The sequence below is a fragment of the Camelus bactrianus genome, chromosome 25 (genome assembly GCF_048773025.1).
Source record: "Camelus bactrianus isolate YW-2024 breed Bactrian camel chromosome 25, ASM4877302v1, whole genome shotgun sequence".
Taxonomy (NCBI): Eukaryota; Metazoa; Chordata; class Mammalia; order Artiodactyla; family Camelidae; genus Camelus; species Camelus bactrianus.
Genome location: NC_133563.1, coordinates 3,876,738 through 3,900,512, shown reverse-complemented (window position 1 = coordinate 3,900,512; position 23,775 = coordinate 3,876,738). Strand labels below are relative to the sequence as shown.

At 43.9% G+C, this 23,775-nt stretch overlaps 1 protein-coding gene and 2 long non-coding RNA genes across 6 annotated transcripts; 1 reads left to right on the top strand and 2 right to left on the bottom strand.

Moving 5' to 3' along the window:
- Positions 1-2,535: 2,535 nt before the first annotated feature.
- PDP1 (pyruvate dehydrogenase phosphatase catalytic subunit 1) lies at positions 2,536-11,202 on the bottom strand. Of its 4 annotated transcripts, none has more exons than XM_074352594.1 (3): positions 11,046-11,183; positions 10,263-10,297; positions 2,536-6,604 (listed from the first exon to the last, which is right to left on the bottom strand). In XM_074352594.1, the coding sequence occupies exons 2-3, from the start codon at positions 10,291-10,293 to the stop codon at positions 4,947-4,949; spliced, it is 1,689 nt and encodes a 562-aa protein (XP_074208695.1). In that variant the 5' UTR covers positions 10,294-10,297; positions 11,046-11,183; the 3' UTR covers positions 2,536-4,946. The 4 variants fall into 4 exon arrangements, with proteins under 4 accessions (XP_074208695.1, XP_074208694.1, XP_074208697.1 ...); XM_074352593.1 differs by lacking the exon at positions 11,046-11,183 and adding an exon at positions 10,542-10,557; XM_074352596.1 differs by lacking the exon at positions 10,263-10,297 and having other exon boundaries at positions 11,046-11,202.
- Positions 11,203-11,209: 7 nt separating this feature from the next.
- Positions 11,210-19,639, top strand: LOC141574966 (uncharacterized). Its single transcript, XR_012502137.1, has 4 exons — positions 11,210-11,771; positions 12,619-12,678; positions 16,091-16,229; positions 17,555-19,639. It is a non-coding gene; the product is annotated as an uncharacterized LOC141574966 (long non-coding RNA).
- Positions 17,291-19,771, bottom strand: LOC141574967 (uncharacterized). The gene is made up of 3 exons (XR_012502138.1): positions 19,633-19,771; positions 17,679-17,801; positions 17,291-17,372 (listed from the first exon to the last, which is right to left on the bottom strand). It is a non-coding gene; the product is annotated as an uncharacterized LOC141574967 (long non-coding RNA).
- Positions 19,772-23,775: the final 4,004 nt, after the last annotated feature.

The following is a 23,775-nucleotide window of genomic DNA, read 5'->3' as shown; positions in this document are numbered from 1 at the left end:
ATCACACCTCTCTCTTCCTTTCGCCTGCCACCTTTTCCACCCCCTCCTTGGATCTCTTGTCCCATTTCTCATTCTTCTCAGCTTTCACGCTTGAAGGCTGGCCTCTAAGTCACCACACACAGCCAATCAGACTGGTTTCGTCCTTCAAGGAGACAGGCTGATTAAATCACTGCAGGTGAGATAGAATCTTTGGTTGTTTGACTTTTCTTGGCTGCTTGTTGTAGCTCAGCGATCCAGGTTTGAGGTTTCTGAAGGCTGAATGTGATCACTGACCTCCTTGCACTGTAGTAAAATCTGTGCAGTTTGGTTGAGCGTGTGTTGCAGGCAGGTCAGTGAGTGAACTGGGTATGGCGTAGAAAAGCAGAGACGTGTGACTCTAGGGCAGGGTCTTACGTGGGAACTCTCCCCATCACCCGCCTTTGGGCAGAAAGGTGAACCAACATGAACTGAGTTCTTTTGGAGCTCGGTGCCAGGTACTTCCAAACAGCAGCTACAGTTCTTGGTGGGGCTCCTTCCATTCTGGGCAAAAGGAGCTGAGGGAGGGGGCAAGGGTGGGGTAGGGACGATTCAGCAAAATCTTACTGGAGGGAAGTGAACTGCCTTTTGGGATTCAACTGACTCACTTGATGGTTGAGTCTTTCAGGTCTGTCCCAGTGAACAGAGGGCGCCATCTCCCCAGGGGATGCTAAACCTGTCCAGAGCCAATCTGTACATTGGTACTTTAATTTTTTCTTTCAAATATTAGCTCTTTGCAAGAGGAAACTACTTCAAATTTTAGAAATCACTGAATCTTAACCATAAAATGAAACTATAATTACAGGAATAAATTATTTCTTTGCATCTAGATTGAGATGTTAACTTCTGATGGAGAGAACTTCCTAAAGTTCATTTAGTATTTTCTTAATCGACTGTATATCTCTATAAAATAAAGTCAATGCTGAACATGTTTTATTCAATATTCTGTTGGCTCAGCAAGAGAAATAAAACCCATAAAACCCATGGGCCCTGACCTTAAAGAACTGAAAATCTTGATGGGCAAACAAGATAAAGTTCAAAAATTATTAGAGCAATTTAAAACCAGATATGTGTATATTTTATGAACCTAAATACTGGCTAAATAATTGAGCCTAAATTGTGTGGCCCTTAAAATATGTACGTTGGATAATCACTTTTAATGGCACATGAAAAGTATGAATTCCATCATTCTTAATATATTTACTCTGAAGACTTGTAACTTAAAAGCTCTTTAGGAAACAGTGCTGTACATTGTTAGGATTCAATCCAAGGTTTAAACTTCATCGTAAGAATCGGGCTGACTGGATTTGATAGGATTAAGCTTGGCTTTCAAAGTAAATGCTGAAAGGGCAAAGGAAATGACCTTCATCCTGTAACAGATCAATTCAGGTGCCATTAAGAGGTCTTCATTTTCCCAGCATGTCCGGGACTCACCTTTTAGCTTTTGAAGATCTGAAAAATTCTATCATGAACAGCAATTGTTTTATTTATGAAGAAGGTCAGAACTACGATATGTTAACCTAGAAACTAAGGACAGCACAGTTACCTGGACCCTTTTGCCCATATTCAGGCATGTGTTTGACTACTGACCAGAAAAGCTCATTCTAGGCAGTATTAATTCCATAAAAGCTGAAATATTCAAGTCAGCTACAGCATCCCAGCCCTAATTTAACAGTCAGCGTTTAATCCACTTCCTTCCTCATCTCTACCATAGCAACAGCTGATGGAGTGATAAACCAAGACTACCAAAAACCAAGGTATAATTTGTCTTTTTCTTATAAGACGGTCATTAACTCAATCAATTAACTCAACAAGATTCTCAGTGGGAGAAGCACAGAGGTCATTAGCAAAGGACCACCCCCTAATCCCTCCAAATTTTTCACCATTAAACATTTTCATCACTTGTTTAAAGGGCATTAAAAAAAAAAGTCTTACCACCAAGGCATAGACCACAAACTCACTTGTAATCATATTTGCAAAGTTGAACCTACACTTCAACCAAATAGTATTCCTGGGAATTGCTACCCAAAAGGTAGCTTTAAAGGGGGAGAGGGAGGGGGCTAACAATGCCCATCAACAGTGGATAAACTGTGATACGTTCATACGACGGAATGCTACCGGGTAATAAGGAGAAGACTATGAATATGCTTAACAACATAAACGATCTCAAAAAATGAACAAAAGTCACACAAAGAGCACATATATGATTTCATTTATGTGAATTCCTAGAACAAGCAACACTAACCTATGGTGACAGAAGTCAGAACAGTAGTTTTGTGGGGAGGGATTAGCATGAGGGAGTTTTCTGCTGGAATAATAGAAAAGTTCTATCTCTTCATTGGGGTTGCAGCTGCCAAACCTCATACTACACATTTAAAATCTGTGCATTTTATTGAATGTAAATTATACCTCAGTTTTTTAAAAAAGCACCATCTATCTAGTGAATTCTAAAGTTAACTATATTCTACCACTGAAAGCATCTACTGAATTTTACTATTAATTAAAAACCAACACAGGTCATTCAGAAAGCAGATATGAAGCTTTAATTCACTGTGGGCATTTCTCTGACCATTTTCTGTATTATATATAAACTCTTCACATTTCTTCACAGAGATATATCTTTTATAAGACAGTTTTTTCCCAAGTACTGTGCACCATACCACCACTGCATTCAACTAGTTAAGGGCAGAGTATGATACCATGAGCCACTGACTAAATACAGAGGTTGATACATATGTTAGAAAGTTTAAATTGAAAAAGTTTAAGAAAGGCTAAATACCAGGAAAGTCTACATGTATTCTTTAATTCTAGATATCACATCACAGTGACAACCAATTACAATAAAATCACAATTTCTTTTAGATGATAGTACATTCAGATTTCTAGCATCCATTTTTTTTTTCCATTTCTACACTGCATTTTTATTTCTATAGAGTAGACAGGCTTTCGGACTGCAGACAAAGTGTAATAATATGAATTACTATCTTGATCATGACCACAGGAAACCAAGTTTATATATATATAGTGTATATATAGAGACAAGACTTTTATTAAATATATAATAATACAGAACTCTATAGTGGTGGTGTTCAAGAGAAATTCAAATAATAGCCTGAAAATGAGTTCTAACTGTTATTGCATTCTAATATATTTCATTAAAAGATGAAGTCTCTGTCAAAACATTTATAAATAAATATATAGTGCTTTTCCCCCCTCCAAAATACTGCCTAGGAGAAAAGTTCCAAGCTGACTCAAGGGGGAAAAAACAGACCTCAGAAAACAAACATTATGTGATCTTCTGAGCTGCAATCTTCCTGAGTCTGTTTTCAACTGCAACAAATTTTGCAGCCAATTCTACATTGCTTCAGTGCCCACGTTCCAGAGGGAGTCCTTGAATACCTAGTTCATATTCCACGGAAATCTGAAAGGACTCCTAGACATCCCTCAACTAATTACACAAGGGAAAACTGATCATGTTTTGTATTAAATATCTATGAAAATCAAACATAGTCATAGCCATGCTTTAACAGTAATGCTAGAACTAACTAATGAAAATATATGCACAGCTGTACATTAAACACAGGAACAAAATGCCATTTGATGCATATCAAATAAGCTTCCAAAAAGCCAATTTGAATATGTTTATTTTCATTTACTTTGATACAGCACTGGAAGGGACTGCATATAATTACAGAGACTGCTGCAAACAACACTTGATGCCACTAAGTGTTCTATTAAGCATCAGGCATGCACAACAGTTACCTCTTAAAATTTCTCATGAATATATCTTAACATTCCTATTTATAAGCTACAGTATGTTTGAAGCATTTAGTAACTTTTAAGCCAATTATTTTAACTGACCTATGTCTAAGTGGAGAAAAACAAAAACTTCCTCCCCATCTCAACACCCGCAGGTAAGACTTTATTCCCCAAAATTCTGGATTTGAATTTTTTCATATATGTCATCTTTACAATTCCAAAGTGATGAAAATTCTTATCACTACTAAATTAGAAGTATGACTTGTCAGCAGCAGTCTACCCACCACACACTCACAGCATGCCAAGCTTTGGGGATTACACAGTAAGAGCGACGTGCTGGTGGCTACAGATGACAGTAACTGAACATATCAGTCTCTTCTCTTTTTTCTGGATCTTTTTATTTCAAACTAAGTTAAGCCTTTCATTAATACAGACTAAAAAAGTTCTTTTTTATTTAACATCAATATGAGTAAATAAAACTAAAAACCTTTATTGTCTTCAAGTGTGTGGCAAACAGAAAATGTTTCAATTACATTAGGTAATCGGGGGCTGGGGAAGAGAGTAGTTTGTTTTTTCATTCAAGAAGCATTCCAGTCAAATAATCACAAACACAAATTCAGATTGCTTGGTTCTCGGTTGTTTATGGCTTAAAGTACTGGATTTGAAAACTACTCCAGGTAAAAATAAATTTATATGAATAATGCATAGATTGTATATCTAGGAAATCATGCAATAAATAAATGTCCTCACACACTGGAATCTTGGTGATGAAAGGGGTCTGCAGGTGTGAACAGTAATTTTTTTTTCCTTTTACCAGCAGAGTACACCCAGCAAGATCCTTGCTTTTGGCCTGTTCAAGCTCCTATCTGCCAGGTCATCCTGATTTGCTCAGACTGATAAAAGATGTCACAAGACAACTGCAATAAGGGACTGACAGGCCCCAAGTGCAGGTGTGCGGGTGCCATGAGGTCCGGGCTAGGCAGGGCGAGACTCCTGATCCTACCGCCCTGCTGCAAAGGCAATGTGGAGGACCCGACCGACCAGAGTGCCAAATGGGGAAATGCTTACAATGACCCACTGGAAGTGTTTATTACGTTCACTAGTATCTTTTAAAAATCTCTCTGCCCTTTAAATCTATTTGAGTTAAGACCTGCCAGGGTAAGACGCACTCACTACTCCTGGTTTTGGCAGGCCCCTACGACGTGCGAGTTGAACTGCACTACGATGATTGTAATGTCGTCTCTGTACATCCGAGCGAGCTCTTCAGGAAGACTGAGCATTTTGGAGAGGCGCTCGTGATCGACAGCCCCAAACTCGTTATTGCCCACAGCATGGCGGATAAGATGGGTGGCGGCATTCTGGTCCTCAAACACCGATGACATCTTGGCTCTCCTTTCTGTTAAAAGGCCATGCATCTGTCCCAGGGTCACCTTGTAGCCACCGACAGCTATGGGCTGCTGGTGATGCATGCCCGTCAGGTGCTCGCCCACAATCCTAACCACGTCCTGCCGGTGCATCGTCTCCCACAACCCATCGGTAGCCAGTACCAGAAACTTATCCTGTGGCCTTAATCGGTGGTAAGTTACCTCGGGCTCAGCAGTGAGATAAGGAGGTGTGTAATAATTAGGGGGGATGAATTTGGTGTACTCATTGTCATTCAGCTGGTCTGGACCAGACTCTATCACCCTCTTTTGAAGGTCAATGCTCCATTTGAACTTTACGTCTCCAAAAGCCCTGAACGGCATGAGCAAGCCCAGCAGCCGGTCCTGCTTCACCACACTCTTGGCCTCATTCTTCGGGTGCTCCAATTTCAGCCGTTCCACTTCTCGTTCATTCTGAGCATTGTGGTCGTTAGACAGAGTGACTGCTGACCAAGAGCCGTCCTCTTCCTGCACACCCAGCATGGCTCTGCTGTCACCAGTATTGGCCACATGAAGGTCAACACCATCCACGTGGGCCACACACGCTGTGGCCCCAGAAAACGCCACTCGAAGCACCAGGTAGTTGAGGAAAGAGTTGGGGTCACCGACTTGAGCCTCCAGGGAGATGTCATTGTCGAGCCTCTTGAAAGCATTAATCAAAGCCTCCTTAACGTCAATATCCGTCGACTCCCCAGTGTTGAGGTCTATAAGCTCTTGCCAGTAAGTCCTCAGGCTGTTGAAGTATAATTTGGACGCCTCCTTACTGAAGTAGTCGTTGGGGTGCTTGTGCCACTGGAGAATGGGGAGCAGCGCTCGACCGCTCTCCACCGCGTTTTCAATCTCTAGCAGAGTCTCGTGGGGTAACAAAGAGACAGCGATGTAATAGAAGAGTCTTTCACTGACCGCCTGGGAGCAAGCACAGCCTGCGTGGCCGTCAAAAACCCCCAGGAGCATCCCTCTGGTCTGCAGGCAGGTGGCTGCGCTTCTCCGGTCCTCGATGGGTGCGTTTGCAGGCAGCTGATTGCTGTCAAAACCAAGGACAGAACTGACATTTTTGCCGTCAAATTCTGGCACTTTGAAGCTGTATTCATTAGCTTTCAGGATGCTGTTGACTTGCGGAGGGGTGAGGTAAAATTTCTGCGGTGTGGAAGCGTACCTCCTCCCTTGGGTGTACTGCCACCAGCTGTCCTTCGGCCTGTAAAAGGTAGCATACGCCGGATGGGGCGTGTATCTCAGGCGACTCTGAGGAATGTAAGGGGGTGAGCAGCAGAGATGTTTGTGGTGGCAGTAGCACGCAGTGCCATAGATTCTGCTCAGTTCACAGTTTCGGATCAGAGGGAAAAACAGTTGGGTTGGTGCTGGCATGGCATCGGAGAACAGCGGCAGGCTGGAACTTCTGACTGGGATTCCTAGACAGCAAATTACACAGGTACACACAAAGAAAGAAGTTTACCTTTAGATTATTCCATCTATTTTTGCTTTCTTAAGAAATATTTAGCAGGTGAGCCTACACGCTCCCTGGGCTAGGAGGCACTACATTTCACACGTGTATCATGTACTAGTTCCATAGGGTATATTCCGCTAAGCACACCTCCCAATCACTTACGGAGCCAGGACTGAACTGCGAGGCTAGCTTTCCTTTCTCTTCTCTTCGTATTTCTCTGTGCAGCACAAAATGTGCAGAATGTACAATAGATTTGGCTGGGGAGAGCGGGGGAGATGAAGGTTACATAACATTATGCAGTGGCAGCCTACCTAGCCAATCGCCCTTCTCCCCATCCTTCACGAAGGCTGCGGGTCCCCCACAGTGCACAGGGACTCCTCCTACTTATGAGGATCCTGTTTCTAGACCTGTTGACCAATGTCAGCATCCGATTACACACCAAAAACATGTTAGGATGCAGTCCCAACCTGCCTGTAGTCATGAATTACTTCTAAATTATGTACATATTCTACTATATTAATATAACAACCACTGCAACATATGTAAGAAAGCTTTCACATAATGAATAAAAATAGAAGTTCTAATGCGTCCACCCTGCATCCCAGCAGATGGTCTCGCAAACAATGCCTCTCCAGACCACCGTGCCAATGTGGTAAGTTTACGGACACGGGTCTGCCACCAATTCACCGCATAATCCTGGAAAAGCAGGCTCACCTCTTTGAGCTTCACTTTCCTAAGCTGTGAATGAACACATGCTACCTGAGGCTGCTTCTAAGACTCTGTGCCTTTATAAAAGCTGTGTGTTGAAGTGAGACTTTGAAATCAAATGCAGATTTTATTTATTCATTAATTTTACTGTGCCCTCTGCAATAAAAAAAAAAAAAGATTAAGTATTCCAGTAGCTTTAAAACTTTGTTAGTAATGTAAATGGTCTCAGTTCTGGAATTTAATTTACTGCTAGCATTTTCTTCTGCTTATCAGCCATAAGAGAAAGCTACAGAAATATGACTTTTGCCTATTATGAATCCCCAGAATTCACCCGTAGAAAAATATTTTCTCTTAAAGAAAAAAAGGTATCTATTTGCCCTTGGAAATTAACAAATAGTGAAATAGTAGTCTAATAGTCTAAGGCTTAGATAAAAAAGGTACAGTATTATAATCATGACTATATTGAAATCATATCACTTACTATGTGACACTGAAAATATTTTGCTGGGCTTTTATGTAGAAAATTTAATGAATGTATAATTAATTCAGGTAATTTATACAAGAAAAAAAATCTCTTCTTCCTCATTATTGAGGAAATCTTCTCTGAGTTCTTGCAGTATTGCCCCAAAGTATTAATTTGGCCTATAAATAAACAGGCTTTAGAAATATTTTAAATAAGGAAACAAATGCAATAAACAAAAAGGAGTAAGAAAGATAAAACCATTGAGTCTTAATATCAACTATTCCTTCCTAAGGTTGAACACATTAAGCAAAAATTACAAATACAGACAGTGTTAGCTCTGTATTACACTGTTTTCACGTACCCTCTCTTGAAGAACAGTTTGAAAAGTGGTAAGTGGGATGTGAGGAGGGGAGCAGAGAAAGCACTGGGTAATGACTGATTCTTGTTTGCTTCTGTAATAAGCACTACATAAGCCAGTCATATAGAACCCCTTCTGCAAATGACAGAATACCATTATTTTAGCTGAGCAATTTAAGGGATTTGCTTACAAAATTGAAGACAAGATTAGGCAACAGAAGGTAATGATTAGAATTTTGAAAATAAGACCAATAACTAAGCGTTCTGAAATGCAATAATGAGACATAGAAATTCCAGAATATCAAGACCAACCACTTAAATAACAGCACTTCAAACTGAATACCTGAAAGTCATCCAAAGGTTAAGTGTACATGATTAAGCCAGGAGATGTGCTCAAATGCTGGGCCACATGACACTGGCTTCCAGACATAAAACACCTCTCTTGCCAGGTCTGTATGCAGAAAGCACATTAACTCATTTCATGCTTTGTATAAAGATTATTTCTATTACTAAAAATGTAAACAGATACTAATCTTAATAAGAGAAATTTTTTCCGTAACTTTATATAAGTTTGCATTTATGCTCAACTTAAAACTTAATCTTAGAGGGAAAAAAAACGCGTGTTACTGCATGGATTGTAAATTGAATCAAAGTACAGCAAGCCCACGCGTGCATGTGTTTGGAGAGGGGTCTGACAGACATGCATAACAGGATTTGGCTATATGACATCTGATCAAGGAATAAGAAATCCATGAAACCGACATCTTCCTTAAATTCCTTTGTTTTGATGATTCTTCTGCTTTCGTAATTGACAGGAAAATGAATGAATTACTGTGGCAAAATAATCGATTCAGGCAGCTGCTGCTTTGAATAATATGGAAATGGAAATTCAACAGCAAGTACTCAAATAAATAATATACATTTTTCCTTGAGGGATAAATTCTCTACACTGAAAACAAAAAGCAGAGAATGAATTTTATCAACTCTATCTTTCAGTTACTCAGGGGCTTAGCACACGGACTGAGACGCCTCAACTCCCAAACACGCCTTCAGAAGACAAATTCTTAGGGAAGTTACCTACTCTGTAGTTAATGAACATTTTGTCACCACCAGTACAAGTGACATACTCTCTCCATCAGATCAGTTACTCTTAGAAGTCAAAGTACTTTCAAATGCTTTCATAAACCATAAGTGAGCATTCAAAAACTCCGAGTTTCTTTCTAAATATCCTGAATATCCAACAACAAAACCCCATGAAATCAAAATTGTTGTTAACAGTTGTTGACAAACTGTTGTCAACTGTTGTTGACAAACTTGCTAAATGAACGGAGGCTCTTGATTAGGCAGTAAGAATGAAAGCACGGTACAGCTGCGGTAAACTGGAGCGGTGTCAAATTTTCAAGGTATTTCCGACCACAATTTCACTAAGAAGTTCCTATCCCGAGATGCAGACTTAGCCACCTTATATGCAGCATCTGGTCTTAGGCAGATTTTGCCAATGACTAATAAGGAAAGATGAGCTGCACCCAGAAACAGGAAAAGAGACCCATCCACTCTTATTGATGTGCTCAGCAGAGCCGGTGCCAAGAAATGATTCCAGTTCATCAATAAACTCAAGAACAAATTAATTAGAGAACGCTATTACCACACCAATAACAGAGCTCTAGCTTTGCAGCGCTTTTGTTGTGAATGGGAAAAAAAATTCTATACTAATCACTAAATGTGTCAGAACCCCAGTTTATGTAATCCGATTGCATTAAACACCCTTCAAAAAGACTGCGATTTTTCAGCATTTGGGGGCAAGGTCTAGCCATTTCACAGCTTTGGCTATTTCTACACGAATGAAGAAACCAGTTGCCTTCGGAAGACACGAAGCCCCAAGACAGCACTTGTTTGATTAGCTTCCTTTGTCCCTACCTGAAAATTGCACTCACTAAGGCATCAAAGCTATCCCGGTCCAGGACGCTTTCGTCCCGCTTTTGTATCTACCTCACCTCTTAATTCCACACCGACCCACGTTTAAAACCATGCACACAACAAAATCAGTCACCATCCTTCCTGGGTACCCAACGCAGGTAGTTAAGTGAATACCTACCAATTCGTCTGGGCCCGGGACACACACACATTCTCCTGTCATCACAACACGGAGCCGACAACATCCACAACCCGCGCGGGCAGCAGCAGCGACAGCAGCACCGGCCCATTGAAAGCAAGGAAGAGATGCTCATTAGAGGAGGCGGCGGCGGAGGGGGAGGAGAGAGCGGAGGAGGGGCGAGGTCTCGCTCCGGCCCGGTGAATGGGGCTAGGAGGGGGAAGAGGATGGAGGAGGGAGAAAGGGGTGGGGAGAAGAAGGAAACCAAACAAACAAACCCACCCCGCGGGAGAGACAGAGCCACAGCCCGAGGCGGCGGGGGCCCAGACACCGGCAGAGGCGCGCCCCGCGGCCGCCCAGTCCATCCAGCCCCGGCGAGGAGCCCACGGGCGCGCGGCATCCTCCGCCCGCCCACGCCGCGCCGGCTTCAGTCCTAGAAACCCGGGGTCAGCCGGCGGCGGCTGCCCGTGGGGTCACCCGGGACCCCAGGGTGTGTAAAGAGAGCTCCTCTGGCAGAGACGCCGCGCCACCTGCGCCGCACCTCCCTGGGTCCCCACGGCGCCCCCGGCGCTGACAGCGGGCGCGGCGGGCCCGCCCCCCGCCGCGAGCCCGCGGGGGCCCCCAGCGCCTCCACGCCCGACTCCCCCGTCGCTCCGCGGCTCTCGTCCCTCCGCACGCTCGCGGCCGCCGCGCCCCACGCGCGCCGGGCGCCCCCCTCACAACTTTCGGCGAGCGGAGGAGGATTCCGGACAGAGCGGCTCGGGGCCGGGAGCAGGGAATACGAACCGGGCACGGCAGGGGAGCAGCGGCTTGTTCCCGACGAGGAGGCGGCCGCGGCGGCGGCACCTCCCGGCGCTCGGTCCACGCAGCCTGGCTCAGCTACCCGGAGCGCGGCCCCTCGCCCCAGGCCGGCCCACTCCGCGCCCCTGCCCCGCCGGGCCGCCACCCTGCCCCGCCCCGCCCGCACGTTCCGGCCGGAGCGCTTCCCGCCTCCCGATTGGCTGCGCAGTGGCGAGTGGGCGGGGAAGAGGAGAGCGGGCCGCAGCCAGGGGCGTGAGGGCGGAAGAGCGGCGCGCTCCCCTCCAGCTTTGTGACGTCATGGGGGTCAGATGATCCCTTCCATTCGGCGCAAGCTGCCCATTGGTTCCGCGGGCCCGCCTCACGTGACCGCGCCCTCGCCCGGTAGCGGGGTGGAGGGTGGGGCTGCGCGGCGGCGATGCGGTTGGCCGTGGACCCAGAGGGAGGAAGCGTCCGGGCCGGCCCCAGCATCCCCACGTGAGCGGGGCCCCGCGGCCCCGCCGCTCCCTGCCGGGCGTGCTTCCGAGAATCCCTGGCACCGCGGCGGGGGAGCCGCCGAGCGCATGGCCAGCCTTAGAGGCCGAGCCAACCCCGCGCCTTGCGGGTGGGCCCAGGCTTCGTAGAATTAAGCTGCGGGGCGACTCCCTGTCCAACGGGAAACCAAATTCCATCCAGTCGCCCCAGCCTGAAATAATAAGGCACCATAACCGGAGGGTAACTTTGGCCTCATTCATTTGATACTTTGCAGATTTTAGGAGCGTTAACTTGGACAATGTTTTCTGTCATTTTCTGGACACCTCTCAGGGCCCAGGGAGAGGAAGCTAGTCTAAACATCAGCGAGAGGAAGTTGTGATGAAGGAATTCTTTGCCCTGTAGAGTAGGTGTGTGCTCACGTTTTCTCAAGGGCTTTGAAATCAGTATTGACTCATTTACCCTGAATGGTTACAAGGAAAAGGGTGGAACGCAGTCTGCAGAAGTGGGACGAGTCCTGGACTCGGTGTCAGGACCTTCATCCAAGTCATTTCCTCTCCATGAGACTCAAGTTTCCGCTTCTGTAAGATGAGGCTGGACTTGGGGTGGCATTGGCCTTCTGTGGTTAAAAGGAAGATTATCTCAAGGGCTCCTTCATTTGCTTCCATCCACACATAATTCCTTCTTTATGGGAGCTGAGTCGCTGGTAGTAGTTTCTAAAAGCTTCATTGGAGATAATATCACATAGATCATGCGCTTATCCTGCCTTCTGTTAAGCAGTTTACTTTGATTTATTAAGCATATTTGCTTACTAACCAGTAAAGGTCACAGAGTGAGTGGGCTGGATGTAAAAACTGTCATTGGAGAGTTAACAGTATTGGAGAGTTATTAATTTGCATTATCTGATTTTTGTGTAATGGAAAATTTTTATTGACACAAAAAAGTGCCAGAAACTGGTTCTTTATAACTCCTGGATCTTTCCAGCTGCCTCCTCAATTCTCTGAATAAATTAGAGAGCCTTTTTGCCCAGTCCCAGGTTGCCCATGGAATTCTTGTGGCTATTTTATGTGGCCTTCATCCCATTTTACAGGGTCCATCTGCCTCACTTCAACCCTCCTTTCTACTTCTCAAATGAGCTTCCCATAAATTTGTAAGTATTCTTCATTGTCCTTTTTTTTTTTTTTTTTGAGTATCTGATTTATGTATCTGGTTTTCTCATCTCAGAGGCAGAATAAAGGTGATATAGTAAAGTGAGTTCGAGCACGGCTGGAGAGCCAGGCTGCCTGGGCTCCAGTCCCAGCTCTGCAGCTTACTGTATGGTGTTGGGAACCTCTACCTGGCTCAGCTCTCTCATAGGTAAGACAGGAGTAAAAATAGAGAAATTTTAAACTCATGGGGTTGTATTGAGTGAGTTGATATAAATATATATCATGCTAAGAAAAAGTATTAGCTGTCTTTAATGTTATAGATATGTCCAGCTCAGTGTGTGTTAATTAAGGGCTCCCAGAGGGTAGGAGACTCAGACCCTCAAGTGCAACGTGTACTACACTAGACACTAATAAGTTATTAATAGACTGGAGTTTTAGAACCTCAGGATATCAGGTTAAAGTAATTTACATAAGTGTCACTACCTCTTAGCCCCTGCTTTGCAGGCATGGATACCAGTTAATTGAAGGAAAGTGGATTTTTAATTTGAGAGTTTCTGCCTGAGGACTCAGAAATGAAGTTTACACTAGGTCTGTCTGTTGTCTATAAACTTTTTTCCTCATGATTGTGAAAACAGAATAATGAGACCCCGGAGTATTTACATTCCTATCAATGACCTCTTCAAGTCACCTTGGTAGTGTACACCCTCATTCCACCGCAACACTGCCATTATTCAGAGCACTTTTTAAATGATCTTTGCACATTGTTTTTGGATCTGCACAGGAAGCGCCAGCTTATTTTACTAGAACCGGCACCTTGGTTTTTATACCAAAGTAGTATTGATTCCCCCATGTTATTATGCTTAGTTCTGAACAACCTATTTCTGAAAATAACACCCACTCTCAAAAACCTGGTATTTGCCACCACTAAATATAGTCGAAAGAATTTGTCATAATTATTGAAGGCTATGCCAGGATATTTCTGGAATCAGAATAAAGGTTCCCCGAAGTAATGGCTTTGAAATAAACTCACTTAAAGATGTAAGTTTTGTTCTCTAGCTGCAAAGTTGTGTGATGCAGTGATATGTATGTTCTAAATAAAGTCACAGTTCTTCTGCAGAGGAACCAACTGTTTGTACCATCTGGGTAAGGCCGGGGCAGGTCCTTGGGTTTGCTGCTCTGACCTCGCAGACCGTTTTAGCCACCAGAACACCTGTTGACACTTTGACATTGGAAGGTGTAGAAAAAGAGCACTGAAACAGCCCAGGATTTTTGTAGAGAAGGGCAGGCAAGGAGAGACGAAGTGGCTTCTAAAATAGTATGGCACAGAGAACACACTGAGCAGGAATATCTATTTTGTCTACACACTGCTTTCTGTGATACCAAAAATGCAAAGACTGTTCCTGAATGAGACCCTTAACACTTAGTCATCTTCTTGCCCGAGAATAAACTGGGAAATAAGCAAGTGCTTAACCAGGTTGGCCCGGTATTCTTGTGGGTGGATGATAAGACCCTTGAGGGTATTGAGGTTAACTATGACGACATGGAGATGGTCCAGTGGAGTCTCAGTGGTGCCAGCCAGGAAGCTTAAAATAGACCTGCATGTGGGTCTGAGATGCTGTCAGCCTGATGGCTAGTGAGCGGCCAGGGCCTTTGCCAAAATCAGCGATTAGGGGGAGGAGAGGCTGCTGGACACTCATCTTTAGCTCCTGCCTCCCTCCAGGTCTTGGATAGGAAATCAGCAAATAATTACTAAGTACATAAGCAATAGGTACCTTTTTATTACTGTCCTGGGGTTGAGAGTTGCTTTTCTGAAATTAAGTTATTTGGAGTTATTGGAACACTGAGATCAGCAAATCATCTACAAGAAAGAAACAAAACCTGTCCTGTGGCTCATTTCTTGTGGGCCGAAGGCTGTTATGGGTGTGGTCACCTCTGTCTCATCTGATATTTTAAAAGTAGTCTGTTCTCATCAGAATTCATGAGGCAGTAGTATGAGGAATATACTGTAGCTATATACATATATATATATATATATATATATATATATATATATATATATACATGTAGAATATACATATGTATGCATGTATATACATGTAGCTTCATTCCCTTGCAAAATTAGGGACAAAAGTCTCCTGGAGAATAGGCAGGAAGTTTCTGTGCCTTAATTTAATGTGACAAAGAATATGAAAAGTAGGTATCTGGGATTGCTTTATTAGAGGTTCAGGAGCTTTTAGTAAGAAGACTGCAGGTCTGTAGACCTGAGGCAGGCATGTATTTCGAAAATCACTCTTAATGGGGGTATCTTCAAATATTAAGGATGCTGTGCATGGGGGGAGGGGCATTACTGTGTAGCCGTCAGACCGTCAGGCAGGATTACTTCGTCATACAGCGTAATTCTGTGGATGATTCTCCAGTATGCAGAGGTAAAAGGTGAAGGAAGGGTTTCAGGGGAACTGAGACATCGGGGTGGGTCTACACTTAACACTAGGTGCCAGGTCCTGGGTGCCCTGACCAGGTCATGCCAATCTGCAAATTTTCGCCGAACCCCCCACACTATGAACTCAAAAATATAGCTACTGACTTGCACGCACTTCTTAAAAATGTATAATTCCTTGCTTCCCTGTACACCTTAACTATTAGAGTATAAGCTTTTCGAGGGCAGGGACCATGTCTCATGCGCCAGTATAAACCCACAGCTTGGCATATAGTGAGAACTTACCGGTAGTGAGTGCTTGTTTTACACTGACCCCCGTTCTAAATGCGTCGTCTCATTCTATCCTCATCATACTCATAGGAGGTAGGTGAGATCATCATATCATTTCACAGGAGTGGAAACTGAGTCTCACTGGGGGTGATTTGCCCCAGGCTTACATAAGTAAGAAATAGTAGAACCACCTACCTCAGAGCCTGCATTCTGAGGCACTATGTTATAGTGACCACTACGCACAGTAGGTGCTCAATAATGAATGGCCTCATTTCAAATATAAAGACAAAAGTGGCTTGTTACAACAGGTGAATGCATTGAGATAAAGAACTACAGAAAGTTTCCCGATTTCTTGGTGGTTTCCAAGACAAACTCTATCCTTAAAATTATAGAATTTCCACCCATGTTTATTGTGTCTGTAACCCACAATAAATTTCGCACCACCAACTGGATCACCACTGAATGGCCACTCTCTTGTCAGAGAGCTGCAGGGTTTGGTTATGGTTTTTCAGGAAAACCAGTTGTGATTGTAAAAACATATTCTCCTTAGAAACTAAACATTATAAATATTTGTAGATGAATATCCCTAATGTACTCAGTTCACATCCTGGTGATAAACTATGGTTGATGATATGATACGAAGTGAACAGTTTAATCTGTTGGAAGCTCTGTGATCTGCTTGAAATGTTACTTTTATTTTTAAGCAGTATCAACTGGAGAGAGAGAAGTTCAAGGAGAGAAAGCAGACAGGAAGAGCAGTGTTAATGAGAGCTACTGAATCATCTCATTTCTGCTGGGAACAACGGGTTTGGGAAGTCTCATCAGAACGTTCAGAGAGTTGCTCAGGTACAATATCTGGGTTGCAATTTTACCCTTTCTTAAGGCATCATGGCTTTGCAAAACGAGTCTAAATTGAAGGCAGAGAGACCTGAGTTCAAATCCTAGCTCTGTGTCTTACTAGCTGCAATCTTCCCAGATTTATCCAATCGCTCTGACACTTAAAATCTATTGTGAGGATTAATGGAAATCTAAACGAACATGCCAAATGCCATTGGCTGCAAATAGCACCACGTGGTTCCCTCTTGCTGCTGTAACAATCCACCACAAATGCAGTGGCTTAAAACACACGTCTCTTACAGTTCTGGAGGTCAGAATTCTAAAATGGGTCTCAGTTGGCTAAAATCAAGCTGTCAGCAGAGCTGCGTCCCCTTCTGGAGGCTTTAGGGGAGAATCTGTTTTCATGCCTCATCCAGCGCTGAGAAGCCATTGCGGTTCCCTGACTCCTGACATCTTTCTCCAGCTTCAAAGGGAGCAGAGTAATAGCTTCAGATTACTCTCTGTCACTGTGATCTCTTCTGCTTTCTTTTCTAAAGGACCCTTGTGATTACATGAGGCCCTCCTCGATAATGCAGGATAATCTCTTTATTTTAAAATCAGCTCATTAGCAACAGTAAGTCCATCTGTAACCTTAATTCCCCCTTGCTGTGTTAGCATAGCGTATACGCAGATTCTGGGGATTGCAGTGTGGACACCTTTTGGGGGGGTGGTTCTGCGTCACCACAGTGCTTGTTCATTCATTCATATGCTTATCAAAGGTAAATATGAATAATAAAAGTACCTTTACCACCATCTCCCACACCAAGAAACCTTCTCTTTTAGATAGAGAGCTTAGATTTATACATTAAAAAAAATTAACTGACAATACAAAGTAGTACGAACAAGCCCCAATATGAGCCATTCAAGAGGAGAGATCACTTAGGTATGTGAGAGAGTAAAAAAGAAATCACTGGAAATTTTGACTCTATAAGAAGTAATAAGGGTGCCCCCTTCCCTCTACAAAAGCTAAATGTGATTTTAGGTTGTATTAAGATAAGAGAAAAGGCGGTGATAGCTTCCCTCCACTTTACCTGGGTGAATCCCCAGCAAACTTGGAAAGGTATGAAAAATCTTCATTGGAGCCAGAGTGGGGCAGCCAGCAGGGTGAAGAGCCTGGACTCGGAACATATGAGACATTTAGGGATGTTTGTGATGTGGTCTTAAAATATTTAAATGACAGTCATAGGAATAGAAAGCTAGGTTTATCTTTGAAAACTCTGGAGTTTGAAAAAAACTAAAATAAATGTGTAGAAGTTAGATTGAAACTCAGCATGGTAACTTTCTGTGGTTGACAGCTTTCTGAAAATGGAAGGAGCTCCCTGAGTTTCCTGTCCCTGGAGATACTCAAACAGAATCTGGACAAGTGTCAAAGGATGTGCCCCCAAAGAACATTGTTTAGGTCTTGAACATTGTACTTACATTGTAGTCATTTGCATTCCAGTCTCCGTGTACAAACTGTGATGTCTTTCTGGGCTGAACCCATCATATCCATTTTTACTTGGCTTAGCAGGTAAATGACTTAGCTTCCCAATGACTGTTGGACTAGTGAAGAGAAGACACATGGATGAGGTTGAGTGTTGGACACAGTGACCTTTAGAGGCCTTCCAACTCTGAGATTCTCATTTCTCAGCTTGGATTTGAACTAGATCAAAGGGATGGAATTCGCTGCAAAAAGAGGGTGGTGGTGGTGTGTTCACGATTTCACAACACAGAAAGGCCCAGAAAGGAGAGGGGGCAAATCTGAGTGGAGGAGCTATGTTGGGTGAAGGACAGGAGCTGGGGCAGATGTTTGTTTGGGTCTTGACTCTTGAAGATCTTTAATTTCAAGGATGTTGGGCCTTCTCATCCTGCAGTCTGGACTCAGGTGGACTCAGGACTTGACTAAACTGTGAAGAGAAGAAGTGCTCTTACAGTCCCACGCATCTTGGCTCTGTTGGGAATGGCTGAGGGCTGGCTGTGGACTGAGATGTTCCCCCACATTCTTATGCTGAAGCCCTAACCCCCAATGTGATGCTATTAAGACGCGGGGCCTTTGGAAGGTGATTGGGTTTAGACAAGGTCATGAGGATAGGGCCTTCGTGATGGGAGTAGTTCCCTTATAAGAAGAGACACCAGCGAGCTCGCTGCCTCCCTCTCCCTCTGGCGTGTGAAGACGCATGGGGAAGAGAACAGAATCAGCCAGCACCTCACTCTAGGATTTCCCAGTCTCCAAATCATGAGAAATGTCTGTTGTTTAAGCCACCCAGTTTGTGGTATTTTGTTAAGGTGGCCTGAGCTGGCTAATGCAGGGCTGTTGCCTAACCATGGGGGTAAAGAGTTAACACTCAGAGCTAGGCAGTGGCAGCAACAATGGGAAGGTTGGATCAGACAGAAAGAACCACCACTGAAAACATTAAGACTTGATGGTGATGTAAATAAGAAAGGTTTGAAAGGGGAGGATGTCAAAGGAGCCCATATCTTTGTGCATGGGTTACCGTGAGGGTGGACATTTATGTCCATTGAGTTTCTTATTGTGATGGAAGGAATCTGAGAAACTATTTGGAAGACCCAGAATTTTCTACAACTGTTTCCATTAAGTCTGTGGCTGAAAATAGGCTCTTTTTAATATTGATGAGAATGGAAAGTCAAGAGTATCCATCTGTGAAGGGCAAACTGTTTTTGAGAGGTGAGCAGGAGTACTGGTAAGACTTCGCCCTCAGTGCTGGTGGCAGCGGCGGCCCTGTTGGGTGAGACCCCGTTATGGGCCTATGTGGATGAAACCCTCTGGGAGCCTCATCCCATTTCATTAAATTACCTGTGAGGTTGGAGGCCTCTGCTTGCTCCCCACCCAGGGGCTGCTTTAGGGCACGCCCAGGGAAAATTCTCATCCACGTTAGCCGAAGGATAATTACATGTCTCTGAAATAATTGGATCTTTTTTTAAAAACTTTTGGACTCACAACTGAATAAACACCTGACTCTGCATGTGGGAGGTCGGGGCTGGGGAGACGGGGGAGGCCGGAGGAGCTTTGCTAAGTTTCAGAGCCAGAATTGTGGTCCAATTATAGCATGCGTGTAACGTGTTATTTTTTAGCCTCTTTCCTGTTTCTTTTGTTTTCCCCACCCTTGTTTTTCTGTCCTCTCTCCTCTTTTAATTTATGCTGCCTTGTATTTTTTTGTATCCCTGAAAGTACTCCTAAATTTTTTCTGAAGCAAAGGGCAATAAGTATAAATATATTTCTGTTTATATTGGTCCTTACTTTATAGGTGAGGATGCAGAGGCTCAGTTAATTTATCTAATTTATCTAGGATCATAATGGATGTATTATCTATTGCTGGGTGACAAATCACCTCCAAAATTAGCAGCTTAAAACAACACACATTTATTTTCTCACCTGGTTCCTGAGAGTCAGGGATGTGGGAGCAGCTTAGCTGGGTGGTTCTGGATCAGGGGCCGAAGAGGTTGCAGTCAAGCTGTCTGCTGGGGATGTAGCCGTCTGAAAGCTTGACGGGGCTGGAGACTTGCTTCCAGCTCACTCACGTGGCTGCTGGCAGAAAAGTTCAGTGTCTTGCCTTGCAGGCCTCTCTTTAGGGCTGCGCACAGCACAGGAGCTGGCTCTCCCTAGAGCGAGTGACCTGAGAGAGACACGGAGACACCGACACAGAAGCTGCATGTCTTTTATAACTTAATGTCAGAAGTGACGTGCAGCCATTTTTGTATCCTATTGGTCACACAAAGCAACTCTGGCAAAGTTTGGACGGGAGTCCTCAGGGTAGTCCTTTGTCTATATGATCCCTTTCTCCCCCTAGTTTTTCACTGGGGACAGAAGAAAGAGTGAGCCGTTGGATCTGTGTGTCTAAGCGGGTCAGTGGTGATAGAATTTTTAACATGCCGTGTTGTCAGTCTCCCTTGTTCGTCTCACCTACAGTAGCAAAGCTTTTCATCTATTTGCAAATGGATGCCTCTCAGGAGTTGAGCTATACACATAATTTTAGAGGAATGTATCATCTTTGAAGAGGGATTCAGGGAGGATGACAAAGATGATAAAAGAACTGAATAATATCAAAAGATGTGTAAGGAGAATACTCTAGGGAATCCCGTATCTGAACGCTGGGGCAGTGATCTTACAGGAACTTACCTGCCCTGAGTTCCTCCCAGGATACATTCTTTAAGAATGATCAAAGATTTACGTGGAAACTTGCAAGACAACGCTTGTAAATAACAGGCTCTGTCATCCTGTGTGTGGTGAAGAAAGAGGCTCTGAAGTCAGAGGACTCAGATTCTTGCTCACTCCTTACTACTGCCGAGTTACGACCTTGCTGAGCTTCAGTTTTCTCCTCTCTGCGATGGGAATAATAGTCTTACAGCATAGGGCTGTCATGAACAGAAGCAATGAATGTGTAATGAGCACAAACTACTACCATTCTTATATTTAAATGTTTATTACTGCTGTTTCCTTCTGGAGGGAGAGCCCGTCTCCTGGCCCTTCTCTCCTTCTCTACTTTGCACTGTCTTCCATCTCTGTGCCTGGAGGGTCCTGATTCAAGTGAACATGTGTACTGGTTGATTCTTTCGGCTTCCTTGAAACTAAAGTGTCTGCACATGCGCAACAATGAAGTAATGTTTATAGGGCAGATCCCTTATATTGGTTACCTGTCATATATTAAAGAAAATTAATCAAAATTTTATGTCACAATACTTCTGGACAAAATCACATAGAGAAAAAAATGCTAAGTATTGAAGCAAACTGGAAAAAAGCAAACACATTCTATTAACAACCTGCAATTCAATACCTTGTAGTAACTTATAGTGAAAAAGAATATGAAAATGAATATGTGTATGTATGACTGAAACAATATGCTGTACACCAGAAATTGACACAACATTGTGAACTGACTATACTTCAATAAAAAAAAAAAAAAGCTATCTGAAGGCTTCATTCTCTCCGTGACCTTTAGCAACTCAGCAATGGAAATACTAGAAGAAGATAAACACACCTGTGACGATGAAATGATGGAATATTGCATGTTCTTCCTCGTTCCTGCTTTGCAAAAAAAAGAGAGAGAGAGACATGGCCTCAAGGGATAGAATCATGCTTGACAGGGTCTGGCACACAGAGGTGTGCTGTCTGCCCTGGAATAACTAGCTAAACCTTTTACACACACTCCTGAGCAACGCATTTAGTAGTCAAGTTAACAAAGAGTGAAGGGGCCACAAGGTGACATCGCTTGCTTAGACGCGTTGAATTGACCTAACCTTGAAGGGCACTGTTTGACTCATGACTTCATTCAACCAATATTGTTGGACACTCAATGTGTACTAGGCACTGTTCTGGGCACTGGAGAGCAAACAGGACCAAAGACCTGTTTTCCCGGAACTTGCAGTCTAGTGGGGAAACAATACAGAGAAATTACCCCAGGAGTTCCCAGTAGAACCAGCCCTCCAGTGGCACAGGAAGGCCCTGAGGGTGGCCTCGGTGGCTGACGCATCGTCATCACCCTGCTTATTATTCACTCGGAGACTCAGGTGTGTTTTTGTGATGTTATACTAATTACCAACGCAGTAACTTCCAATTAAAGCCGCGAGGATTTTCGACCTCTCAAAACTGATTGACATGGCTTTGGAGATCTATTTTTGCCCTGCTTTCTCAAGTTCATGTCCTTTGTGGTAGCCAGCAAGAATAGCACCCTGCCACATGTGTAACAGTGTTAAGCTCTGTGTTATCCATGATGCTTGAGCTGTCATGATACTCACGTGCTGAGAAGCAAACCTTTGATTTACCTAATAGAATGATATGCTTCAGACACTGGGGCGACCTCCCCAGGGTTTTACTCTTCGGTACAGTTGACTTTTTTGGTATGCCTTCTTAAGTTTCAATGTAAATTTTAATGAGTCAGAAATCTTGGCTGAGTTCAAAACCTGAGTGATATTGTATGCACTGGTGAAGCCATGAAAATGACCTTCGGGTTTCCGTAGGCAGATGGTTTATGAGGGAGGAGGTTTGTTTCAACCTTAACTCCTCTATAACCCTTATGAAAAACATGCAGTAAATCAAGCAGGGCACGCTGGGTGTTGCATTTCAGCTGCGGAGGGACACCTAATACTGAGTCAGCGTTCGTTTTTTAACTCTGGATGTACTGTATCAAGAGCGAGTCTTCTCTCAAATATCCCTCACGGATTATTAATTCTAGCAGGAAAAAATGGTGCCTTTACAAGGGGGCGACCTGACAGGTACCACCACCACCAACAAACCTGACATCCTCAGCAATGGTGATTATTGATCCACGTGAGTTTCTCCCTGATGGGATGCCATGGGACATACACACCCTCCCCTGGGTAATATCCCCACCAAAGGATGCTCTAATCATGAGGAAACAAGCAGACCAGTCCAGACTCTGGGACGGTCTTTTAGGCCATTGGCTTAGACTCTTCAGCAATGTCAATGTTGTGAAAGACCAAAATAAAAAAAAGGTGGATAAATGCTCCAAATTAAATGAGACTAAAGAGACCTGCCAGCTGGGGGATGGAGTGCTGAATCCAAAACTGAAGGAAAGGAGAGTAGAGAGGAAGGAAGGGGAGGAAGGAAGTATCTATAAAGGACATTTGGGGGCAAAGTGGAGAAATTTGAGTATAGTCTTTATTAGGTAATCCTTTTGGTGCTGAATTCCTTGACCCTGATCGTTATGAAGGAGAATGTCTTTGTTCCTAGGCAATACATGCTGAAATATTTTAGGTGTGAAATGTCCTGAGGTTGGCAGCTTTCAAGACAGAAACAGAGAAAGAGCGAAACATGGCAAAATGCTCATTGGTGAATCTGGGTGAAGGGAATATGTGTGTTCATTGTATTATTCTCTCAACTGATCTGTTTTGGATTTTCAAAAAAAAGAAAAAAAAAACCAGGGAAACAAGGGAAGTCTATCTGAGGGAAATTGTTATAGGAATCTGGAACAAAAACAAAATGGAAGATGACACACATGCATACAACTTAGGTGCGACACCTCGGAGGACTAAAGCCCAGGACAGTGGATAGACTGACATGGGAATCACAACGGTTGTGTTCTGGCGGGTCCTGGGCCACATCACCCACCGTGTGATGTTGGGCAATTCGCCTAAACTCCTTGGACTCATTTCCTAGGACTGCTGTATCCAAGTGCCACAAACTGTGTGGCTTAAACCAACAGAAATGTATTATCTCAGAGTTCTGGAGGCTGAAGTCAGAAATCAAAGTGTCAGCAGGGTCAGGCTCCCTCTGAGACCTGTGGGGCGGGCCCTTCCTTGCCCTTCCTGGCTTCAGGCGGCTGCCAGCAGTCCTTGGAGCGCCTGGCCCTGAGCTGCGATACTTCAGTCTCTGCCTCCGTCTGTTACACTGTGTTCTCCCCTCATGTGAACGTCCCAGCATCTCTCCTCTTCTAGTAAGGACAGCAGTTGGATGAGGGCCACCCTAATGACCTTGATTACATCTACAAAGACCGTATTTCCAAATAAGGTTCCATTCACAAGTGCTCGGGGTTGAGGTTTCAACACATCTTTTCAGGGG